Source organism: Salvia splendens, chromosome 8 (genome assembly GCF_004379255.2).
Source record: "Salvia splendens isolate huo1 chromosome 8, SspV2, whole genome shotgun sequence".
NCBI lineage: Eukaryota > Viridiplantae > Streptophyta > Magnoliopsida > Lamiales > Lamiaceae > Salvia > Salvia splendens.
In genome coordinates this window covers 7,688,110-7,713,696 of record NC_056039.1, presented here as the reverse complement: position 1 = coordinate 7,713,696, position 25,587 = coordinate 7,688,110, and the positions used below count along the sequence as shown (strand labels likewise).

The 25,587-nt window shown below is 35.3% G+C and overlaps 2 protein-coding genes across 2 annotated transcripts; one reads left to right on the top strand and one right to left on the bottom strand.

Moving 5' to 3' along the window:
• Positions 1–12,284: 12,284 nt before the first annotated feature.
• Positions 12,285–15,984, top strand: LOC121745529 (ATPase GET3B-like). Its single transcript, XM_042139475.1, has 11 exons — positions 12,285–12,524; positions 13,160–13,371; positions 13,457–13,519; positions 13,607–13,714; positions 14,211–14,285; positions 14,358–14,426; positions 14,488–14,553; positions 14,687–14,761; positions 14,886–14,984; positions 15,264–15,398; positions 15,642–15,984. Exons 1-11 carry the CDS (start codon positions 12,389–12,391, stop codon positions 15,777–15,779), a joined length of 1,176 nt encoding a protein of 391 aa, XP_041995409.1. The 5' UTR covers positions 12,285–12,388; the 3' UTR covers positions 15,780–15,984.
• Positions 15,985–16,128: 144 nt separating this feature from the next.
• LOC121745530 (ABC transporter G family member 28-like) lies at positions 16,129–20,823 on the bottom strand. Its single transcript, XM_042139476.1, has 14 exons — positions 20,552–20,823; positions 20,386–20,471; positions 19,921–20,202; positions 19,789–19,852; positions 19,573–19,719; positions 19,450–19,484; positions 19,307–19,380; positions 18,350–19,233; positions 17,967–18,263; positions 17,372–17,863; positions 17,081–17,229; positions 16,696–16,985; positions 16,482–16,612; positions 16,129–16,405 (listed from the first exon to the last, which is right to left on the bottom strand). Exons 1-14 carry the CDS (start codon positions 20,821–20,823, stop codon positions 16,249–16,251), a joined length of 3,360 nt encoding a protein of 1,119 aa, XP_041995410.1. The 3' UTR covers positions 16,129–16,248.
• Between the last annotated feature and the right edge of the window lie 4,764 nt (positions 20,824–25,587).

Here is a 25,587-nt window from a genome sequence, read left to right as displayed (position 1 = left end):
TGAACAATTCCCTGCTAAGCCTAAAACCTGGTATCAATAATTCCCCAACCCTCTTCTACTGGGTAGTATAGTGAAGGTAGGGGTCGAATCCCACAGAGATGGTGACGGTTGGAGTGATTGTGGTGATATTCTGGAGAGTTTTGGTTAGCTACCATGCTTGGGTTGAGTCTCTACCTAGGCAAGAAATTTAAGGTGGTATCCTACTGGCTATGAGGTGTGAGAGGATTCTGATATGCAGCTGTGTACGTGGACATGGTGAAAACAGGAAATATTCGAAAAGTACTAGGTTTCTATTTTGGGCTAAACAGAATATCAGAAGGTAGTGGTAGTTGTGGTGACTAGGCTGACAGATCTGAAGGGTACCAGCTGAAAAGGTAGAAAAAGTAAAGGACAAAAGCAAAAGTAACTAAAAAGTAAAAGTGGTCCCAAACTTGGATGTGGATGTTATCTTCTTCAACATGAATAAACTCAGATCAACAATCTCAGATTTCATGAACGAGAAACACAGATTAACAAACTTCACAACTCAGATCTACAATTAAAACTTCGAATCGAAAGATCGAACACTGAAACTGCAATTATGCTTACTGGTCAACATGCATGGTGTCAGAAATCACGTAAACTGGGTTTTCACACTTAACTAATTCAGATCTAGAATCTAACAGCTATCTAGACTTGCAAACTCAGAGAGATTAACTACAGAAGTTAAAACATGCGATTCCACACTGGAAATTACCGTAACAGCTAGATCTAAGCTATCTAGGCAGAACGAAGCAAAAACAAACATGAACCGATGCTGGAAAAACAACTTCATAACATTTAGAAAACGTTTGGATCACAACCAAGGCTTCAAAATAAGCAAAATACTGGAAATGCGAAAGATCTAACGTAGAGAAAACAAACAAGATTAACTAGAAAGCAAATAAAGATTATTTTTGCCACTACGGGCGATGGAACTGCTAACTACGATAGTGCTGACTGGAACGAGAGAATGGAACTCCGGCGAACTGATGATCTTCAAGTGACCATGGATGTGGCGAGGAACGAGGTTCTGGACTGGGCTGGAGGACTGAACTACCGAGAGAATTCTACCTAAGAATGGATGATGATGAATGAGTCCTCCTTTCTCTCTCCAAGTGGCTTCCTTTTATAGGGAGGCTTACCCTTGATTTTAGGGTAAAACCTTGTGGTGAGATGACTTCTTTGCCCTTAATTGTGGTTGATCAGTCCCAGCTATCCTTCTTCTCCATCTCGAGCCATTTTTGCATGTATACTGGTCAGTACGTAATCGTCCTGATGCCCTTTTCACATGAAGTATTTGAAGCTTTGCCTACTGGCTAGAACACTCAACCTGCACACTTTGAGCAACGTTTTGCAGATATAATCAATTATGCACATCATACTGACCAGTAACCAAGGCCTAGAATACGACTTATCAACAATACACAGGAGTACTAGGTTATATAATAAATCAAATTCAACTCAATTCTAACTATGTATACTATCTTTAGTAATTTAAATATAAATATAATTATAAATTATATGACTTGAATATTAAACATAAATAAAATTGATAATTATTTTAAATAATTTCAATATACTAAACAGTAATAAAAAATATTTAATTATATCAATTTAATTACTTAATTTATACTCCATTCGTCCTACAATAACTGTCACTCTTATTGTGGGCACGAGTTTTAAAAAATATTAAAAAAAATTGATTGGAAACGTTAGTGAAATGTGAGACCCACTTTTTTATATTGGTTTTATAATAAAATGTGAGTGAAGTGAGTTAGTGGAATGTGAGACGTACTTACCATTTATGGTAAAAATGAAGTGTGACAATTATTGTGGGACAGACTGAAATGGAAAAGAGTGACAATTATTATGGGACGGAGGGAGTATTAATAAAACTGTAGAAAAATAGAATTCAAAACAACAGAAAGATTCAAAAAAACAAAAAATGTACTCCCTCCGTCCCATTAAACATGCAACCTTTGCTTTTAGGCACGAGATTTTAGCTAGTGTTGTTTTCTGAGTTAAAGAAGAGAGAGTAAAAAAGAATATTGTTTCAATTTTTAGAAATGTTTCATTTCTAATGGGACAAACCAAAAAAGAAAATGTTTCATTTCTAATTGGACAGAGGTAATACTTATCTTGTCCTACTCTAAATAGGGAATACTTATCTTGTCCTACTCTAAATTAATAATTTTCTTCTTCCTTTCCTAATAAATGAAACATTTCAAATTCTAAAAATTCTAAAAATATGTTTAATATACCAAAGAGTAATAAAAAATATTCAAGAAATTAATATACAAATTTAATTTGATTTTAAAAATATATACAAAGTACAATAAATTAAAGTCTAAATTAGAACCAAGCTAATAATAATAGAGTTTAACAAAAATTCTAGTAGTATTTAATTAAAAAAACATTATTTATCTACACTACACTATTAGAATCCAAATTATATGCCACGTTAGAGCATCCACATCCGTGCTCTTACCAACGAGCACGGATGTGGACCCGGACCCACTTTTACTCCCTGCTCTTAGGCAAGAGCACAACAGCCACATCTGTGCTCTTCCGCAAGGACAAGGGTCCCACCATTCTATTATTCAATTTAAATAAAAAAAGTTTCCACAATATTAAAATACATTAAAAATAACCGGAATAATATTACAAATTACAAAAAAATTAAAAATTACATAATTAAAATCCTAAAAATTGAAAATTTCATAATTAAAGTCTTAAAAATTAAAAATTACATAAATTTAATCCGAAAAATTAAAAATTACATAATAAAATTCATAAGTGGCCGAATTTCGTCGAAATGGATGATGAATGTGTGTATTTATCGATGATTTTGGGATTAATTTTTTTTTTTAATTTCAAATTTTTTTTAAAAAACGGTAATAAAACGACTATATTTTTGGGAATCCGAAAATATATACTTTTTACTTTTTGTATTAATTTTGATTTTTTTAAAAAAATAGAAAAAAATGCCAACGGCCAATAGAAACGCGCCACATAGCCCTGCTCGTTGGCACAGACGTGCTCTTAGCTAATAGCAGCGCTGTGCCAGCGGCAAGAGCGCAGCGGCGGACAGGGGTGTCCTTGCCGCTGGCACGGACAGACGAACGAATAAATCCCACCGCTGCGGATGCTCTTAAAGGCCCAAAATTAGAACCCAATTAGTATACAATAACTAATATTCCGTGAAACCCTAAATCATATTTCTCTCTCTCCCCCAACTGCCTCCTGCCTCCTTCATGCGCCGCCGTGATTCACCGCCATGTGCCGCTGCCCCCCTATCTCTCTCTCTCTCCGCCATGCGCCGCCGCCCGCCCGCCCCGCTTGCCTCAAAGGCACACTTCGTCGGCACGCCTTGTCTCGCCTCGCCGTCTACCGCGGTGATTTGCCGCCCACTTGCTTCTTCCAAAACCGCCGCACTGCATAGCTCGCCCAGCCGCCGTTCCCCGCCTTCGTCACCCGTCGCGCCTCGCCGCTGCCCAGCCGCGCCACCGTCCTTCCTCATTGTTCCACGTCCACCGCTAAGTCTCGTTGGATCTCCTTCCGGCGCCGGTGAATTGTAGTGTGTTGTAGTTTAATTTTTAAGATTGATTTGGTTTAGTTCTTCACCAAGATTCAATTTTTAAAATTGTTTCATTGTAAAATTCCCCTTGGAACTTGTAAGGTTATTTCCAGAGATTTCAATCTTGTTTGGAAAGCTATTGTCTATCATTGTATTGGACAATCATTTGGTCCAATATTAAATTTTATATTAGAAGATGCAGAATAAAGAGAGAAAATAAAGAATTACACAGTCAAGCTTCTCATTTTCCATCCTAAAAGGGTAAAAATGTCTTTCCATCTAACTGTCATTTTTAAATAGTATAAATTTCTTTTTTATTTATTTGACTATAGGTGTACTAAATCTGCCTACGGCAGAATCCGACTAATCCTGTTCGATCAGGTTTGCGGAATAAGACTGAAAGTCTGGAGTTTGAATAGTGATCTCAAGATCACCATATGAGCTCCGCACTGCCAACTGCGCTATGACCGTTAGTATTTTCTTTTCTTTTTAATTACTCATGGCTTCTAAAGTGGAAAGTGGTTATTCGAATAATGACAATAATTTGTAAAGTGGGAAATAGTTAATGATTTTCATTACAAAAATTTGACATAACACACTCAATGTAGAAGGTAGAAATGATAATCGAACTTGCGACGTAAAAGACGGATGAGTATTAAAAATTAGTTAATTACCCCCACCATGTTATTACAAGCAATGAATTTCTTTAATCGTGAGATTTAAGAAAAATATATTAAGTGAAATAAAATATGAGAGAGAAATAAAATATGAGAGAGAATATTAAAAATCGTGAGATTTACTATATTTTAATTAAATAAAAAATTAAAATAGTAAAGACCGAAATGGTAAATATCATGTTATTTTTTGCTAACAATGAAAATTGATTATGCGTACATTGTGTGGTGGGGATAAAAGAAGACTGTCTAATAGTACTACCTATATAGTGGAACGGATTAAATATTATTTTATTAAATAATTAAAGATTATTAGTTGTATTCAAACATGATTTGTAAAATCTACTTGGTATCTTATTATTTTTGTAAGAAAGTGATACTAGTTACTAAAGTTCCACATTCAATATTATGTTTGAAGAACAAATTAGTAAGTTCATTGAACTCTTATAAGTAATACTAAGTTGATTAGCTTAAGTTTTTTATATGTCGAGTAATAACTAGTCGAGATAATACTGCCGTTATAAGTTGTTCATAACAAATAAAAGTAGTAAAAAAGTTCAATTCACATGTGAAAGTATTATGCATTCCCGATATGGCGATATGGAATACTTATAATTTTTTGTGTGTAAATCACGCCTAAAAGGGTAAAACATTAATATATCATTAGTAAGCGAGAAATCGGTCCTTATGCCTTGCTTCCACTATAAATAGTACTCCTTCCGTCTCAAGATATTAGACTCATTTATTTTGGTACAAGAATTTAGGAGGTGTTGTTTAGTGGTGTAAGTGGGGTTGGTAATAAAGTAAATTTTTACTTGAAATGACTCAAGTATGTTGGGACACAACAAAGTGGTATACGAGTCTAATATCTTGGGACGGAGGAGAAATCGATCCTTATGCCTTGCTTCCTCTATAAATAGTACTCCCTCCGTCTCAAGATATTAGACTCATTTCTTTTGGCACAAGAATTTATGAGGTGTTGTTTAGTGGTGTAAGTGAGGTTGGTAATAAAGTAAATTTTTACTTGAAATGACTCAAGTATGTTGGGACACAACAAAGTGGTATACGAGTCTAATATCTTTGGACGGAGAGAGTAGGGTTTAGTGTCATTCTCTAGATCTCATACGGTAGGAGTAGGAGTACTTTATTCACTTTACTTTATCTATTTTATACATCCATTTCTTAAACTTTGTCCATAAAGTAAGGTGATTGAATAAAATAAAAGTGATATGAAGTTTTTTTTGTGTAAAAAAAATACGACTCAACTTATTTGTGACATACTAAAAAAAATACGACTCAACTTAGTTGAGACGGATGGAATAGCACAGTGAAGCAACTCATCCTCATTTTGTTAATTGAAAGGTAAAACGTCTGATAAGACCGATTTGCCCAAATTATTTGTGAAAACAAAAATATTCTTCTTGCCCAAATTATTTGTGTAAACATATATAAATAAATTGAATAAACTTAAAAAGTCCACAAATGTATGGTAATACATCAAAAATAAATTATATAATAATGTTGTACAATCACAGCAGCCACATCTGATTATTTTTCACTATCCGTAGTCAATGTGGAGTTACCAGTTTTACTTTTCAGTCACTGTGCTTATACTACCGACAAAGTTCCAAAATATTAATGCACTTGTATTTTGTCCTGAATTACCAAGTACTACCTCAGTCACACTTTAAATGTCAAATTTAAGGCGGACACAAATTTTAAAAAATATAAAAAATATTAAATTGAATAAATTATGAGTCTCACTTACATATATTATAGTTTTAAAATAAAATGTGATATAAAATTGGTTAGTGCATAAAATGAGGGGTCTACTTACCATTTTATAGTAAAAGTGAAATGTGACCCTTAATGTGGGACGGACCGAAGTGGCAAAACGTGACAATTAATGTGGGACAGAGGTAGTATTATTTAATTTTTAAGGTTAGTAGATTATGAGTCTCACTTTTATATATTGGTTTTATAATAAAATGTGAGTAGAATTGATTGGTGCATAAAATGTGGGCTCTACTTACCATTTATGGTAAAAGTGAAATGCGACCCTTATTGTGTAATGTGAATCTTAAGGATTCAAGGCACATATGTTTGCCCCAGACTTGCTCTTTTAAATATTTCAACAACCCAACATACCCAACAAGAACTGAAACAATAAAAATGGTGGAAAAGGAAGAAGATGAAAGTGTTATGATTTAGATAGATGTTTGGAACCTATGGACCTTCTACAAAACAATGAAGACAACCCAAAACAACTTTCACCAAAGCAAGAATCTAATGACTCCACAAAACTAGCAATACAAGAACTAGAATTGCATACCTTAACATTCAATCTAAGTCCGACAATAGATTAAAATGCAAACACAAAGGATTTTGATAAGTCTTCAAAGATGAAGAACGATGCTCAATATTGAGACTTTGTTTGTTTACAAATATGTTCAAAGCTGCCATGAAATAAACCCTAGCAAGAGTATTTATACCAGCTAGGAGTGAAAAAAAAGCGAAATAAAACATTTATTGGTCAAAAAGTCACATCCCGGACACAACACCGGACCAAGTGTTTTCCACGGCTCATTTCACCCACCCGCATGAAGTCTTTGGACAAAAACTGATTTCTCGGCAAAAACGCCCGACCAGGTGTTTTTGTGTTGGCAAAAACACCCGCCCGTGTGTTTCTTTCTACATTGCGCGACTTTCTTAAAATGATCATAACTTCCTTATCCGGGCTCCGATTGAGGCATGCAAGATACTCACGCGAAGCTCTTTCGACGATGAAGACAATGGTGGTCTGAGGAGTGCATTTGGATTTTATCTTCATAGTGAAATTCCAGTTTGAATCAGACCTCTAAATTCGGCTTGGCTCCTTGTCAATTCTCCACCCTCTTCTCGGACCCCAATCAACCCATGGCTCTCGACATCGTTGTATTCTATGATTGTGAATACCCGGATTCACATCATCGTGAGACGGACCAAAGTGGAAAAACGTGACACTTAATGTGAGACGGATCGAAGTGGTAAAAGATAAAGTATATGACCAAAATTGTAAAATGAGCATATGTTCATGGCCAATTTTAGCCTTTACTCTTATTATAAAATTTTATATAAGTGAGATCCATGTTTTATTAATTTATTTAACTTATTTTTTTATATTTCTTAAAACTCGTGGCATTATTTAAATGATTCTTATATATTGTGAGACTAATGGAGTGGTAGTCAATTATTAGAACATGTCATTCAACAGTTAAGTGAAAATTAATGACCAGAAAAAAAGAAATTAAAAAAAAAACTTTTTGACTTTTACGGGCGAAAATCTACATACTCAACATTTATATAAAAAAAATGTCCAAACAAACCATACTCTTAGATTTGTCAAAAAGGGTCGGAGTCATATCTTACATTCTTATGGCTTTAATTTAATTTATACACGAATCATTTTCAACAATTTTCAGTTGCTACTCATTACTCATTTTCAATAGCATGAGCAGTGATACATGATCTCTATATTTACTTAAATTGATTCAAATGTCCTTTAAATATTCTGTAATTTTCTAGTACTAGTATTATTTTTATATTTGCCTGCTTGAAAAGCGCACCAAATAAAATACTTAATTCATTTATCTTATTCAAAGTTAAATATTTTCCATTTTAAAATACCGGATATAAAATAACACTATCTCCACTTTATTCTATTTTTTATTTAATTTAATCTTTTAACACTTAATATATTGTTACTAGACAACATTACGTACCATAATTTGCCAGAAAAATAGTACCCTCGTCTCATAAAAATAGAGGCATTTGGAACGACATGGAAATTAATGTATAATTGGTAAAGTAAAGGAGATGAAGTGAATGATAGTTAAAATAGTATTAGTGGCAGCAGTACCTACATTATTATTACTTTATTATTGTTTAATGATGAGCCCTAGTGATATAAATAATTGATATATATGAATAAGAAGTTGGAGAAATTTTTAAAAAAATAAAATAGACTATTTTTATTAGACTAACAGAGTATTATAATTGAAGGATATGATCCAACATACTATAAATTCATAGCATAACTTGAATAGAAAGTCGATTTCCTGTTACATAATAAATTCATTTTAATTATAAAATTGAATAACAGCTGTGCATGGGCATGGACATGGACATGGACATGGACATGGACGACTGTGAGTGGATCCCCTGTTGGGGAGGAAACACAGCAGGAGCTGCTGTACCTTCAAACGACGGCGTTTTCATTTAATTACTGCATCCTTTACCTTTTGAATCTAGCTACACTTGAAGCTGTAGAATCTATAATTATATGTTATCAATGATTTAATTTTATAATGTATTAGTATAAGAAGTATTCTACTGTCACATCGTCACTGATGTAATTATAATCATTTAATAATCTGCTAATTATTGATTTTTAGTAGTAATAAAAATTGTACTACTCCGATCGTTTAAAATTATTTTAACTAGTATAGTTATAAGTAAATGTAATACTCCTAGTAAATTATCTAATATTTAAAATTTTAAATTATAATTAGAGCTTATTAATTGCAATAGAGAGTTTTTATTTCAAACTCCCTCCGTCCTAATATATATCTCACTTTGACCCGACACAGATTTTATGAAATGTAAAGGAAACTAGATTTAAAAAGTTAGTGTCAATGGTATGTGGATTGTATATTAGTACTTTTATATACTCACTCCATCTCACTAAAGATGACTCATTTTTTTATTAGTCCCAATCAAAATGACTCATTCCTAAAAATAGAAATACATTTTTTCCTATTTTATTTCCTCTCTTTTACTTTATTTCTCTCAACTCAACCAACAAAATTCATTTGCATAATGTATCGTGTCGCTCAAGGAAAAGGTCATCTTCCATCGGAGAGAGAAATGCATTAGTGGAATATATGGTCCATTATCAGAAATTTAAAAGTGAAATTAACAATTAATAAGGGACGAACCAAATGAAAAAATGGAACACATAATGGGGACGAAGAGACTAGTTTTAAACTATAAATTTATCAAAATTTGAAAACTCATTTATTCCCTTTGTCCCTGAAAAGCATGAACATTTGTTTGACACGAGTTTTAATGCATAATTGATAAAATAAAAGAGAGATAGAAAAAGTTTTTACAGTATTGTTAATGGAGAATGAGTCTTCCTTAGCAGAGAAAAAATAGTTTTCAAAATAGAATGTTCATACTTTTTAGGAATCGACTAAAAAGGAAAAAAAAGTTTATACGTTTAAGGAGTGTTAAATTATAATTTTTCATTGAATTTTGGCTATGCAACTAAATATAAAATTGATCTAACATTATTATTTTAGTCGTTAAATTAAATTTAAATGAACATGCAACTAAATATAAAATGTGAAATTTTAGTTAGTAAAATAACTAAACCAAAATTTTAAATGAGTTGTTCAATTAATTAGTCATTACGGAGTATTAAATTTAAATCATTATTCAACATAAATCACTAAAATATTATGGATTGGTGAGAGCAGCCTACCGGCGAGAGCTGGAAGCAATTTGAATGGATGGAAAAGATTAAGGTTAGTATAAGTTGAGAAGGTAAAGGCTGGAGTAATTAAATGGAAACGTCGTAGTTTTGAAGGCACAGCAGGGGCTGCTGTGTTCCCCACCACAGCAGGGGATCTACTCCCTGGACGACGATGTCCACCTTTGGACGTCACACTTTTGCGTCACAGCACGAAACCCTACCATTTAGTGCCCTAACCTCCCTACACCCAACCACCCAAATTCTCTTTTTAATAGCAATATCCACTTTCTAAAATAACATTAATTAAGCCACATTCTCTCCAAATTCCTCTCATAAACACACCCAAGTAATAGAGCTTGATCATCACATAGTACAATTTAGAATGTACTGTAAAATATTTGAGACGAACTTTTATCCCTATTGCTACTAGTAATTCTTCCTTCCTCTATTTCTACTTAGCTTGCCAACTTAGGGTTTTCAAATTATAAATTTTCAATTTAATTAGCATATTTTCTTTCTATTTTGTAGTACCACATAGTTTTCTTTGTTTAGTTGAATTTCGATGTTCCAGCACATAGACAATTTCGTTGAGACAACATTGTATCAAAATTGTTTTATTCTAGATTAGAAAGCTTTGTACTACATATTGATTTCACTCAACTATACTACTAGTCTGAATAGAGGATAACATATAGGGACTAAACTCTTACATTATAGGCAAATGTTCTGTTGTTTTCCTTACAAGAAATACTCCTACGAAATAGAGAAGTAGTATATGATTCATATTCACATGAATTACAAAGACCATTCATGTGATTGATTATTGACTCCTTAAAGAAAGCTTTCAATAGAAAAGTAGGGTCCATATCTGCAAGAGAATATATGTATAGGGTGGTGCTGATGAATTTTTGTATGAGGACTAGAAACAGGAATTTTCCTTTTTATCAAATGTAATTGGCCCCATATTCTTTCTTTTTGCATCATTTCTTTTGTTAATGTATGTCAAAATATGCAGTGGTAATAGATATTATTGTTGAATTCAGCTTTCTATACTTTTTTTTATTCCGTGTATGCAGTGACGAATCTATTGCATAATTACAGTAGTATTATCAATAATTTTTATTAGTGTTGTTATTGATCTAGTATATTTTTATAAGTTAGAGGTCCAGAGATCAGAGTATCAAACAATCAGACCCCACCGTTACACTCACAAATAAAAAATAGTACAACTCCCTATCGTTGTAGATGGATAACATAATTGATGGGAAGATAAAATCGTTATGGTACGAGTACGTACTCCTTATTCTAAAATTTGGTCTAAAAAGGGCCCTCGGTATTTTATACAGAAAGCCCATTTAATAATATTTTGGGCCTACACCGACAAGGTCATGATCAGTACTGCATTTGGTTGGACATCCTACTTTTAAAACTCGTGTACCTATTTAATTAGTTGCACAACACGACTCCGTCAAAATTTATATGATGTAGTTTCTAGATTAGTACTTATGGGTTGAAAGTTGAAACCCTAACCCAAGAGCCCTCCATATTCCAACCCGACATTACTGTAAGGAATATTCAATTAGGATTGAGTATTCAATTAGGGTATTCAATGGCCTTTTAAGGGAGGGCGATAACCTACTATCCTGACATAACTCTATATATGCAATATAACATTAAGAAAAATTGGGAGTGGTTACTAAAAGAAAACATAAGTGTGGGTAAAATAAGTAAAGAATAACAAAATGGCGGTTTAGAACAATAAGAAAATGAAAATCTAACCAAAATGATTGGAGGATGGTTCAGCACCTCTATCCTTAAGCATAAGATTAAAGGTTCAATCTATGCTTATGTTAGTGGAGCAAACTTTTATCAGTCTCCTACAACTAGTGTACTGATCATTGTGATAAGAAACTAATCATCTGATTGTCAGCATGAGTGACACGTAAGAAATTCTGAAACTAGTATAAGCTAAAAAATCTTCCTAAACCCTTGATCGCCGACATCGTATTAGCAATATAGAATGGAAGCTATCGAAGATCCACCGTAGGGCTTGCGACTCATGAAAGTTGTTGTGAGCATATGGGGATAATTAGGGCATCTTAATAAAGACACACCATTACCGAACATCGGCGGCCCCTAATATAAACATGTCACGAATCCGACTTTACAATATTCTCGTAGCTAATGCATAACAAGAAGGTCAAACCTCGTAATCACCTTCGGAACCAACACGGTAGCACTGATCTTAATTTTAGTCTATGTTCTAGAGTTCCAAGCAAATAAACTCAATCAACTCACTTAAAGATTATTGGAGTTCATCAAATATAAGGTGCTACAGATATTTCTAATTAAAAATACATGTTACACCAGCTAATTCCATCCGTAATTAATTATCTTATTTTATTTCAATTTCAATTTTGAAAAAGATAATCCAGTTTTAATTAATTTAAACCGAATATTTTAATTTAGTCCATATATTTTATACTACTAAACGGCGTCGTCGGCGGCGCCACCTTTGTTTCGAGTTAAAGCAGTTCCCCTGTCCCGCCGCTGAAGGAACCACGCTTCGATTTGCAGCGAAGAATTTTCGAGAAACCCAATATGGCTATGGCCTCTCTTTTCAATCACATGTCCAAGTCATTGCCTCACAAACATTCATCTGCTAAACTCAGCAGAAGCATACAACACTTGGTATCAGCTTATATCAATTCAAATCCACTCAACCCATCATTCCAAGGTGCGACTTGCTCTCATTGACACGCGCAATAATGCGCCCTTTCGCAAAGTTCGATTGTTGTATTTCCTCGATATATTGTCTCGTTGTATTGCTATTTGCTTTTGGAGTATTTTGGTTGAATGTTTAGTAGTATTATTGCTTATTCTTTGGTGATTTTTAATTTTTTTTCCCCAAGGATTGTTGTTTTCCCCCCTTTCTTGATATTGTTTGTATTCGATGTTGTAAGTTTCTTGTTGTACTATAATTTTAGTTCCTTTTAAGAATTTGGGCTGAAATAATCTGAATAAGTGTCCACGAAAACAATTTGAAAATGCTTGGGCAGTGTAACATAGTTGATTCTCTTAGGCAGAGTATGTGTTGAGACTGAAGATTTAGGTAGTTTTCAACTGCTAGAAGCAAAAAGGGTTGCTGTGAAAATGAAACAAAGGTACATGTGTGGTATGGTGGAAGAATTTTGAGAAAAATGCAAATGTATTGCTAGAATTTTGAGTGAAACACATGTTTTTTTCGAACATTAACTGCGACCTGTATTCATGGCTGAGTTTAAATGCTACTACATGAGTTACAAGTCTACAAAGCCTACTGTTTTCAATTAAGGTAACCTTTTAATTTTCCCTGGTGTATTTTTATTGCAGCAAGATATATGACCACTGCTATGACAAAAGTTGCTGGCTTTGATGAAATGGTTTCTAGCAAGCAGAGGAAATTTTATTTGCTAGGTGGGAAAGGTGGTGTTGGGAAAACAAGTTGTGCAGCATCTCTTGCTGTAAAATTAGCCAATCGGGGTCACCCCACTATTGTGGTGTCTACAGATCCTGCGCATTCACTAAGTGATTCTTTTGATCAAGTAATATCTTGTACTCATGTGAATGCTTGAGAATTTGATTTTTTCCTTAGAAGACAATGCCATTTGCTCAATGTGTATTCTGTAGAATTTGACTGGAGGGATGCTTGTTCCTGTACAAGGTGTGGATTCTTCATTATATGCTATTGAGGTATCCATTTCTTGATAAGATGAAAATATCTCTCTTTGTTTAAGCATCAAGCTTATCAATCGTAATGTTGTATTTGTCCTATGAAAGTTAAACCCTGAGAAGGCAAGGGAAGAGTTGAGTTCCAAAGGGCAACATGATGAAGGTGCAGTTAGAAACGTCATGGACAGTATGGGCCTCGGGGGGTTTGCTGGCATGGTGAGAAATTTCATTACTGGTTAGTTTTCCTTTAGTTCCAGAGATATATTTGGTTACTCGACCTTCGGTGAATTGCTGGTACATTTGACTTCCCATGGTTTATAGAATCATTGATTGCTTTGAATTATGGCATATTTTGTCGCAGACTGATCATTTGTGGATTTATGAGAAAATAAGACATTCAAAGATGAAACTGATGTAATCGTTGCACTTCTTTAGCAAATTAGGCTTTAGTTTCACTTGTGCAGGCTAAAGTCGTCACTGATTTAGGATGATCATGGTGTACTTCATACCAGATAGTACTTGTTTGTAATTTTCATATTGGGTCTTGACAGTTTCTTTGAGTTCGCCAGAGCTAGGTAATGAGTAATATCTTAAACTTAGGCTGATTGCTGCATGTTCTATAATATATTTAGCATTTTAGGTTTTTGTTGAACTAGAAATATGATGTACTTATGATTTATCCATGTGTGGTACTTGCTTCTTTCATGAGCAGATGGGAGACCTCAAACTTGACGAGCTGTTGGAAACTTCCCCTCCTGGTCTAGATGAAATTGTTGCAATTTCCAAGGCATGTAATTAAATTATTTTTACTAACTAGTTTCTGAATTAATGCTGAATTATTACTTGTATTATCTTACAGGTCATGCAATTTTTGGACTCACCAGAGTATAGCAAATTCAGGCACATTGTGTTCGATACGGCTCCCACGGTAAGGGATTAGTCTTTGTTTCTTGGCCGACAGTTGCAGGCTGCTAATATGGTTTTTGTAGGGTCACACACTTCGACTATTGTCGTTGCCAGATTTCCTTGATGCATCTATAGGCAAGATGATGAAGGTGAGTGCATTTTTGTGTTTTTGCACTTGCAATTTTCCTATGCTCGACTTCTTTACCCTCCCTTCCCCACCCATAAGTTAGCGATTTCGTGAGGGGTATAGAATTAATATAAAAATTATTCTACTGGATTCAGATCAAGAAGAAGATAGCTTCAGCAACAGCAGCCCTTAAATCTGCATTCGGAAAAGGAGAACCACAGCAAGATGATGTTAGCAAATCCGTTTTTTTTTTGTTTTTCTTACTCTTATTTTAAAATAGGCATTCGAGTATTTAACAGTTTACTATTCAGAAAGGATAAGTACAGCTTTATTATTATTTTTAAATCTGTGCAGAATGACAAGTTAGAGCAGCTAAGGTTAAGCATGGGAAGAGTGCGAGATCTTTTCCGTGACCCAGAGACCACAGAGTTTGTGATCGTAACAATCCCCACTGTAATGAACCTACACAGATAGTTAAATTTTTTATAAGATCAATGAATAACTGCCATCAATTTCTCGTAATTGATCTCTGATTTAGCTAGAACTACTTTTGATGCTATAGATGATACTGACAACAGCACGACCATACTTTTCTTATAATTTGATTCACCACACTCAACTGCTGTAACATGCTCTTAATCGATCATTATCCTTATATGATTCAGAAAAAAAGGGTATTCAACACATCCATTTTAAGTTAAACTGACTGCTTCCTGGTGTAATAATGTGTAGGTGATGGCAGTCAATGAATCTTCAAGACTATGTGCATCCTTGAGGAAGGAGATGGTTCCAGTGAACAGACTAGTCATAAATCAATTGCTACCTCCATCTGCTTCTGACTGCAAGTTTTGCTCAATGAGAAGAAAGGTAAGATATGAATCAAAACTCATTTCTCAGCTTTATCTTGATTTTGATTTTGGCCTAGTAAATAAAAAATCGTTTCCAAAAATATGCTTAGATACTTGAATCAGATAAAGTATTTTTCAACATTTTGAAAACCACTCTGGATGGAATTTAATATTTGTAAGAAGCTAATCATAAGAAAGTAAAAAATAAATAAGTTACGATATGACAACGTGTCTGAAGCTTGTGATTTTGTATATCCTTTAGGACCAAAGACGTGCTCTTGATAAGATCGAGAAAGACCCTGAGCTGGCTAAACTGAAGCTAATCGAATCGCCCCTAGTTGATGTAGAGATAAGGGGTGTCCCAGCTCTCAAATTTATGGGGGATATGGTTTGGAAATGAAGCATTCATATTGATAGTTAGTTGTTCTTCATCTCACTTCGATATATGTGTCAAGAAGTTCATTAGATATCTTATTTATCGTCCCGTTTCAAATGCGAGGGAGCATCTTGCAATCTGTAGATGGAACTAAGACAGAATCTGATAAATCGAATCTTCCTTCATTTACCCTTTGCAAATCTAATAAATACAGTTTCTTCTTTGTCTATATTTAATCTCGTCTTTCATTGGTTGGCGGGGGATATACCCCCGGAGCTAAGAATTTTGCTTGAATATGATACAACAACACCTACTCTGTTTTCCCACTCGTTACCTTCTTAGGATACAAACATAGTATAAATAAGAATTCTAACTCTCACTGCTAACTGTATCCCATGACAATGCTTGCCTGAGAATTTTCCTAACTATGAATCTTGCCCTTCCATTTACCTCTCTGCTACAAGAAAATAAAAAACAGCTAGATTCTCTGTAACTATTTCTTCTGGAAAGTGACCAGACAGAAGAAGGCCACCCCTCGACTGAATATACCAGTGGCAATGAGGTATGCCAAACAGGGGTAGTAGTCCTCAAGGTCATAACCTCTCTTTCTGATTGCGCCACATCTTTGAATAAGCCATACCCCAGAATACCTGCAACAAAAGGCAACGGGTGCTGAATATTCTTACAAATATTTTTTGAGAGTATGACATGCAGGACAGCTCCTACCTTTCTGCATTTGCAAGCAGGAATGCTTCCAGAGCCCATTTTGTGTAGCAATAGTCTCCTATTTTTGATGCGAATGACTCCGCATCTTGGTTGGCAATGAGACTAAGAACAACAGGAAGCAACACTGACCACTGAAGAGGTGAAAAAACACAGGATGTATTCAAGACTCAAATACTCAAGAAAACACACTCTCAGAGAAGACAATATTGCGCACCAGTTGGGCTGGAGCGGGTTCGTAGTAGATTGCAAGAATGTAGGCTATGCCAGTAACGCAGTATACGAGACACAGCAAGACCAGGTAGTTTTCAAAAATGGTAGACCTGGGATTGTTGAAGAAATAGAACATTGATAGATAGACAGCAGGCTTTATGATGGTGCTGAAATGATCGACCGAGTCCTTTGCTAGGAAATAAGCCAAGCTGCTCATGCCAGAACCACTCTCTCTCCTGTAATGCAACTTGTCCAGAGAAAAGGATCTCAAAGCAGCAATCTTGGTGAGCAGGGCTACACAAACATTGGTAAGCATCAGTGTAGTAGTGTTGTACATTCCATGTCTCATTTAAGACATTGAAAATATTTTCATGGAATTCAGGACTTACACACTCCAATGACTGTGTACAGATATCCCGATGAGCCAAAGGTTTCATCGCTCACTTTTGCAAGTGTTCCTAAGCAGATTCCTGCCAGTAGGAGGATCAGAAAGTCCACAGCTTGTGCTCTGGATTCTCTTAGTCGCTGTTTTCCGAGTCTGAGATTAAACTTTAGTGCATCAGAAATGAAGAGGTGAGATGCTACTGCTTTTCCTCATCAATCTAAGCTTTCATCTCATAAAATCTTAGATTATGCTTATAATAGGAAAAAGTTTCCGCCAAAATGAGTGTAGATATTACCTCCCTAAGAAAACCTTATACTGCATCACAACGTTTGGTGTCTCTCGATTAGACAAGTCTTGTGATCTGTTGAAATTAAGCCATATGTGATCTTTCTTCTGGCCTACGGTAAACTTAACATCCTGCCAAAGATCTCCGGCAAAAGATTGCTCTGGCGTAGAAGTACTGGCAGGCGTCATTCCTCCATGGGATGAGTCATCAGCGGAAACAGATGACACCCCTGCAGAATCTAGCATGTCGGGTGGTACAGGATAACCATTGTGAAGCATCCATCTGAGGGGAAGTTCCTTAAATTTAACTGTTGCATTTGCACTTGGTTTCACTATTCCTTCCAATATGTCAATGTAATAATCAGGAGGATTCACTCTTTCAGGGACAACGATCCCTAGACCAGAAAAGTAGTCCTCGACTTTCTTCACTGGTCCGTGATACACCGTAAGGCCTCCCTTAGCTAGAAGTATCAAATCATCGAACATCCTGTATAATGTGTAACTACAGAAAAAAATGGTCGCTGATTAGCATAATCTGACACCTTAACTTTCTCTAATAATAGACCCAATTAGCTCATAAATAGTGATAGACTCCTTAGATTTACCTTGGTTGGTGAACCACCATGCATATATTTACTCCTTCAAGAGCTTCACGACGTAGGGCTCTGAGGAGTAGCAGTGAAGAAGAACTGTCTAGGCCAGACGTAGGCTCATCTAAGATTAGCAGTGAAGGCTCCATAACCATTTCAAGTCCGACATTGACTCGTTTCCTCTGACCTCCGGAGATTCCTCTTTTCTCGATTGTTCCAACTAGGGAGTCCCTAATGTGCTGCAACCCTAGGGACTCGATTACTCTCTCAACAACTAAAACTTTCTCAAATTTTTCAAGATCAGCTGCGAGTCTAAAGAAATTTTAGGGATTAGGAGATCACGAAATCCATGATTATAAACATAGCACGAGTAATCATATAAATTGGCAGAAATGTACCTGCATCTGGCACTGAACCAGAGATTCTCCTCCACTGTCAAATTTCCATGAACTATATCATCTTGAGGAACATATCCGATAATTCTTTTATATGATTGCATAGGTTCGTTCTTGCCATTGATGAGGATGGAGCCGGTGATAGTGCATCCAGCAGCTTTTCCCAGCAAGGCTGAGAGGAATGTTGTCTTCCCAGCACCTGACGGACCCATGACAGCAGAAACGTGGCCAGGTACGAGCTTCCCTGTCACACACCTCAAGAGATGCTTGTTTTTACCCTTCAACGTGATAGCCAAGTCTTGGAAGAACACCTCAATAGGTGGCCTACTCGAGAATTCTAAATCGGAAGCCACGGATATGACACCGGAGAATGTCATATTCTTGGTCTGTTCCTGCATCTGCTTCTCCTTCTCGATCTGGCCGTACGCATACTTGAAGATCTGGCTGCGCGTGTGCAGCTGCTTCCCCTTCGCATGCTTCTTCAGATTCTTGTCTCCGATCTCCACGTTGAACCCCTCATCATTATCGGGATTCTCTTCGAGGTCGCGCAGCATCTTGGTTAAGTTGCTTTCCTTTTTCTTTTTCCCTTTTGAGTCACCAGTGACTGGAGGCAACGCGCCATCTGATCCCGGTTTAGGTTGTCCGGAGCCTTTATGTGGCTCATTCAGCACGGACTTCTTACGGGAGAATGTCCGTGACAACTGTGCCGTGAGCTCAGCACCTTTCCTTGCAACATCTTTGGCTGACTTCCATCTCTCCCGTGCCTGCACCGTTTCCCGGGCGCTCTTAGCAGCAGCTTCTCTCGACTTGGCCTGCCTCTTCTCTCTATCACTCAGGACTTGACCGGAGCAGTTGTATATGATGAGAAGGATCATAGTGATCCCACCCTACACCAACCCACATTTCAACGAAATTCTTCTCTCTTACAAGATCAAATGAAGCACAGTCGAAGAAGCTTACAAAGAAGATGAGTCCGTAAGCTGTGATATTCTGATTCTCAGTTTGACTGTGACAGCCTGCGAGCTGATAGCACGCTGCAAACTCATCCATGATCAGATTCATAACTGATCAAGACACACACACAAACACAAGATTTGACTTACGCGTCTGAGTAGTGGAACCAGACCTACAGAAATGTCTGTAACACATTGAAGAAGAAGAAGAAAAAGTTATGAGTAGGAGAGTGATGCTGATGATGTATGTTAAAAAGCAGGAGAGGGAAATACCCCTTGGTGCAGGGGTTCTTTTGGGTTGTGGTGGGACAGTAGAATCCTCCGGAACAGAACAACGGGTGGCCAGATGTAAAATCAGACCACATGTCAGCGCTGCCACAGCTGTGGGTGACCTGCCCTGGAGGTAGTTGATAACGGTACCTTCCAAATATTCTCGAGTGTCAACATCAATTATTGGAAATGGATTTGCAGTAGGAATTGAAGACTTACGGAGCACAGACACCGGTGGCTTCATTAACTTGAGCTCGAGGGCAGTAGGCTCCCAAGGGGCAGGCTTGAAGAAAGAATTACAGAAATCACAATTTTGAACTAGTAAGTTATAGATAAGTGAAAGAGACTCACGTATCATGCAAGTAAGGCCAAGAGGGCAGAAGAAGCCAGGGCAACAAGGCTGACAGTCAAGAAGCCTCTCCGGTATCACTTTGTCATTTTTTATGTCAACCTTATCTTCTTTCCTGACATTGCAGGACCACCCGGGCTCGCACCCTTCGGGCCACCCCGACATGTTGCAGTTCGTGTTAGGCCTCAGACTATATTTTCTCTTCACTTCTCCGTCCTCTCCCCCTAACAGACTCTGCCCGTAGAACTTCACCTCCGCCGCCGTGCACAGCCGCTGCATAGCATCTGCACATGCAACCATTTATATGCAAAGCTAGTTTCCATGTCATGAAGGTCATTGTTAGGTAACACATAGTTCATTATTAGTTTGTTTTTTAGTTCATTTTATAAATTTGTGTGTTATGGTTGCACAGAAAATTTAATGAACTAATAATGAACTCCGTGTTATCTAACAAGCATTGATCAAACTATGCATGCCTTTGTCGCCTTTAACGCATTCCGCCAGAAACTTGGTGTTCTTAGAGAAATTAAACGCCTTATCCCATTCAGCATCCCTACAACAATCACCAAACCAAATCAAGAAATGATTTCTAAGCATCAGCATGAGAGGATGTTTGGTTAATGAATCACGTACATATCTCTGATGCAGTACTTGAGATGCTTCTTGACGTCGGGGCCGAAGAAGGCGGAGAAATTGTTGAAGCGTTTGAACATGGCCTGCGACAGGAGCTCCATGGCCGCAGGGTTATCGGCCGTGGCAGCGGGGTCGCCTGCGGCTGCGGGGTCGGCGGGGGTTTCCACGGCAGCGGGGTCTTGTGCTTGTGCCAGCCATACCTGATCACCCAACACAAGGATTAGCGCGACTGCTATCGCCCACGACAATATTCTCATTCGTCTCATTCTCATTTGTTTTGATTCAAGAAACTCGTCTTCTTCATGGGTTTCTGTTTTTTCTAGGGAGACAAGAAATGGCGGGGAGGTGATTTAGGAGCTGGACATTGTGGACCGTTGGATTGACTTTCAATATCTTTTGTTTTCCTCCTAAATTTATTTTATAAGGAACATAGATGCGGTGTTAAAATATATTTGTTCAATGTTTGCACAAATAATATAAGCAACCGTAAATAAAAGAAAAATATAACAATTGCATATAAATTATATTTTCACAATCTTAAATATTTTTTAACGTGTATGATTTAAAAAAAAAACTCATTTGTTGTGATGGAGAAAGTATTAATTAAACGGTCTGATTGTGAGCATATCATCTCCATGCATTATGTTTAAAGCATGTTAAATAAAGGCAAAACAATCTTAGAGATTATTGTACTATACATTTATCATTAGATTATTCTATAAATTTTTGGTTCATTAAGTAATTGTAGTAATCCGTTTTGTTTCTTTATGTCATTTTACAGCTTTTTTTGTTGATTAAGTCCATGTATATACAAATGAATTGTGATTTACTAATTTTTTATATTTATATTTTATTTTTGTTGAATTTTATTTAAAAAACTTCATAATGTAATTAATTTTTGTATTAATTAAATTTATTTTTTTTCATTTTTTCATATTTATTTTAAATTTATTTACTTTCAATTTTTCATATTTATTTTAAAGTTATTTTAGTTGCAATTCGATTCAAGAATCATTGAGAAAATAATAAAATTATTGATATTGCTCGTCTTATAAATTATCATTTTTTCAATGACATATATTGCAATTGAATTAATTTACAAATAAATAAGAGCAAAAAATATAAAAAAAATTAATTCACACAAAAAATTAATTATTCTATGAAATCTATAAAATGAAAATTACCAAAGAACCTTTTAAATCAAAATGAACTACAATTCACCACCACCTGAACTTTGAGGTTTGCACATAAAATAGTCCTTGAAATTTAAAAATATCATGGATAGTCCCTATACATATGGAGTAATCTCATCCATGGTACTTTTTCACTGTTTGGCCTATTTTTTCAACCGAAAATACTCTCCAAGACATGAAGGGTATTTTTAGACTTTCATAAAACTAGGGTACCAAGGTATTGGGTATGATATTTTTCTCAATCTCTAGTATTGGGTATGATATTTCCCAATAGTTTGGAAACTTGAAATAATATTTTTCACTTCACTTTTTTAATCACTGTATATCAAATCTTATTTAGTCTTTCTCTTTTTCAATCAAAGTACCTAAATTTAATGAAATTATAAAAATATCCCGTGTGCCTTGTGGTTATTTTCGGTATATACTATATAATAGTGTAAAAGTATCATATGTGAGATTATCTCTAAGTTCAGGGACTACCCATAATATTTTTAAAGCTGAAAGACTATTTTTGTTTAAAATTGAAAGTTCAAGTGCTGTTTGCGTAGTTTATTTTTAAGAAATTATTTAACTTTGTATTTAACTAGAGATATAAATTGTTTGAGAGATATTTTTGTATTTATGAGAGATATGTTGGGCCTCACTTTAATTGTTGTGTTATTTAGGTTTGACTTTATTTATTTAATGTTTTCATAATGACATTTAATGCAATAAGGATGAAAAGTAAAGATGAGATTTATTGTCGTTTTTAATAAATTCTTACTGATACATTTAATGAGACTGAACGAAAATTTTAAAATGAGCTTTCTTATTGAGACCAAAATATAAAGACCGTATTTTGCTTTAAACAAATAATTAAATGGACTATTTTGAATGAATGATTTACCTTTTCAAATTATAACTCAGTAATTTTCAACGTATGTATGATTATCAAATATCGTAGTACAAAAAGATTCTTACGAGACCCAAAAATACCGACGTGGTAGTTTTTAATTTGCTGCTTTCTTTTTGTTCGAAAAGATTAAAGTATCAAAGCAATAATAGAATATGACCGAGGTTTTTTTACATTTTACTTCATCTATTATCGTAGATGTCTATTAGATTGGATATAAATTTTAACAAAAATTGTTGAAAGTATTTTCAGTGGAAAAAAAATGTTAGCACCTCCTGAATGGATAAATGAATAAAAAAAGTAGTATAGTTCTATATATTTAGGAGAAGTTGAATGATTGAAATTATAATACTTAATTTTTTGGTACGTCATATATTTTTAACTTTCTATCAAATTCGGACAAAAATAATGAACCGATGCTGCTACGGCACTTTTCATGTTGTCATTTGACCCTACCTTATATTCCCTTTTCTTTTGTTTTTCTCTCTATTTCAAACTTCCATTTTTTACAAAGGAAAAAAGGAAAAAAAAGTCAAATACATGAAAGTCGCCCACTGAAAAAGTATATCGGAAAAATCACATACTCTACAAAAAATAATATATATACCTATTGGGTGCGTTATAATGTTAACTTTTCTTAAATTGTTTGTCACGCCCGCATTTTCTAAGGATAGAAAACACGGTTGATCGCGACTAGGGGAGGATTAAAGAAGCGGGGAAGAAATGGGAAAACAACACAACTCGACCATAACTTGAAACAACTGGGAATAGCTCGAATAAAATCAGAGTATCTCAACAATCAATAACTCAAAAATGAATAATATTTCAGCGATACAAGAACTCAAAAGAAAGACAACTACTTAGCAGAAGCATTTGAGAGAATGAATATGCCACGTGTGAAGACATGACACATTCTAAACACTTAATTTCTTCAACGGTCTTGCTCAACACCCACCGCACCCGTCACGCTCAACCTGCAATTTTTAAAAGAAAAGCAGGGCTGAGTACTTGATGCACTCAGTGGACTCATGCCGAAATCATTTTATAAAAAGTATTTATCATGCCACCATTGAGTGACCTCGGGTTTAACTTTGAAAATGTCCGAGACACTAAAATCATTTCCATTGTAAAATTCGACTGATCAGTCATTTTCCCATAGATGTCTACCATATTTGATCCATTGATGACAAGGAATGTGGCCACATTCCAAGTCACTAGACCGGCCGACCCAAAAGACGGCTCACGATCTCCATAGGTGTACACTAGCCTGAATCGGGACTCACTCCCTAGACAGACCCGAATTCGATTATCCATTGATGGCAAAAGCCACATCAGATAGGTTCCATAGAATAAAACAAAACACGGCATGAAAAATATTCGTATCATTTTCACATAAAAATATACTTGGGGCATTGCCCATATTTAAAAAGAAAGTCCACCTCGCTTGCTTATACCACACAATCACGACTTTACGCAACCTTTTACTCTTGGTACCCTCGTACGTGCAACAACCCTTGTCAATATCACCACACAAAGGTTTTCCATTATTACAATTATCATGCGTGTCCTATCGTTCCTTTTCATCGTTTTCTTAGATTGCCCATTCCCGAACGTTCATCAATATAAGGAAAAACATGTCATAATACTTCTCAACGTGTTACACATAATCATGCCATAGGATACCTTCTTAAATCATACATGCATCATATAATTCATTAAAACTTAGCAACAAGTGATATTTTCACCTAACAACAAAACTGGCAGAATTGTGCGGTTGGTTTGTAAAAATCATTTAAAATTCATCCGGTCTCCGTTGGGGCTGAAATTTTTCCACAATACAGTAGACACATAAAATATCATTTAATTAAAATTTTACATCAAAATAATCTTTTTAGGTCGGTCAAATCGAAAACGTAACTCCCTGGTTGAGAAAAACAATTTCTGGCAGAACTGCGCAGCCAACTTCAAAAATTCACCAAAAATACATCTTTCGTCCAAATAGGTTGAAATTCACACACCACACAGAAGACACCTTAAGGTTTACTCAAAAAAAAGAATCGTATAAAAAGGAGTTCGTTTGGTCGGTCAAACATGCGTCGGAACCTACTGTCCAAATACTACAGATTTCATGCTCCAAAATTCGAGTTATCCTAAATGAATGCAAGGAAATCAAGGCTGGGAATTGATCGGTGATTACCTTCTTAGGCGGCAGAAAACTCTATTCTCCAACTCGGTTCTTTCTCTAAATTTTAGTTCCTGGTTTTTCTTGGTATTGAATTTATGTGTAGAAAGATCGTGGGATTGATTGGATATATATAGGCAAAACTGATAGATATTGATGGATTTGGTGGTTGGAGAGATTTTAGGGAGTATAGATATGGGGAAATCGTTTGGTGATATGGTTTAGAAAAATATATTTGACCAAGTCAACTAGGAAAAGATTTAATTAGATTTATTTGATTTATTTGATTTTTTTTACGGGTGTTACATTGTTAACTTGCTAACTCATCAACGCAGTGTATTAAAAATGTCAACACGATCACATTAAAATATGAACACAAATTCGTGTTGACATTTTTATAAACCGTATTGACATTTAAATATCAATGTATTTATTAAAATATCAACTTAAGTTTATATTGACATTTCAATATTATCGTGTTGACATTTTTAATACATTGCGTTGATGAGTTAGCAGCTTAAGAAAGTTAGCAACGGATTACAATTCTTTTCCCCACTTAATATTGTGGAATACTCCATTTTATTAAAGACACTCTATAAAACTATTGTAACACCCGTAAAAAAAAAGAAAAAAAAATCAAATAAATCTAATTAAATCTTTTCCTAGTTGACTTGGTCAAATATATTTCTGTAAACCATATCACCAAACGATTTCCCCATATCTATACTCCCTAAAATCTCTCCAACCACCAAATCCATCAATATCTATC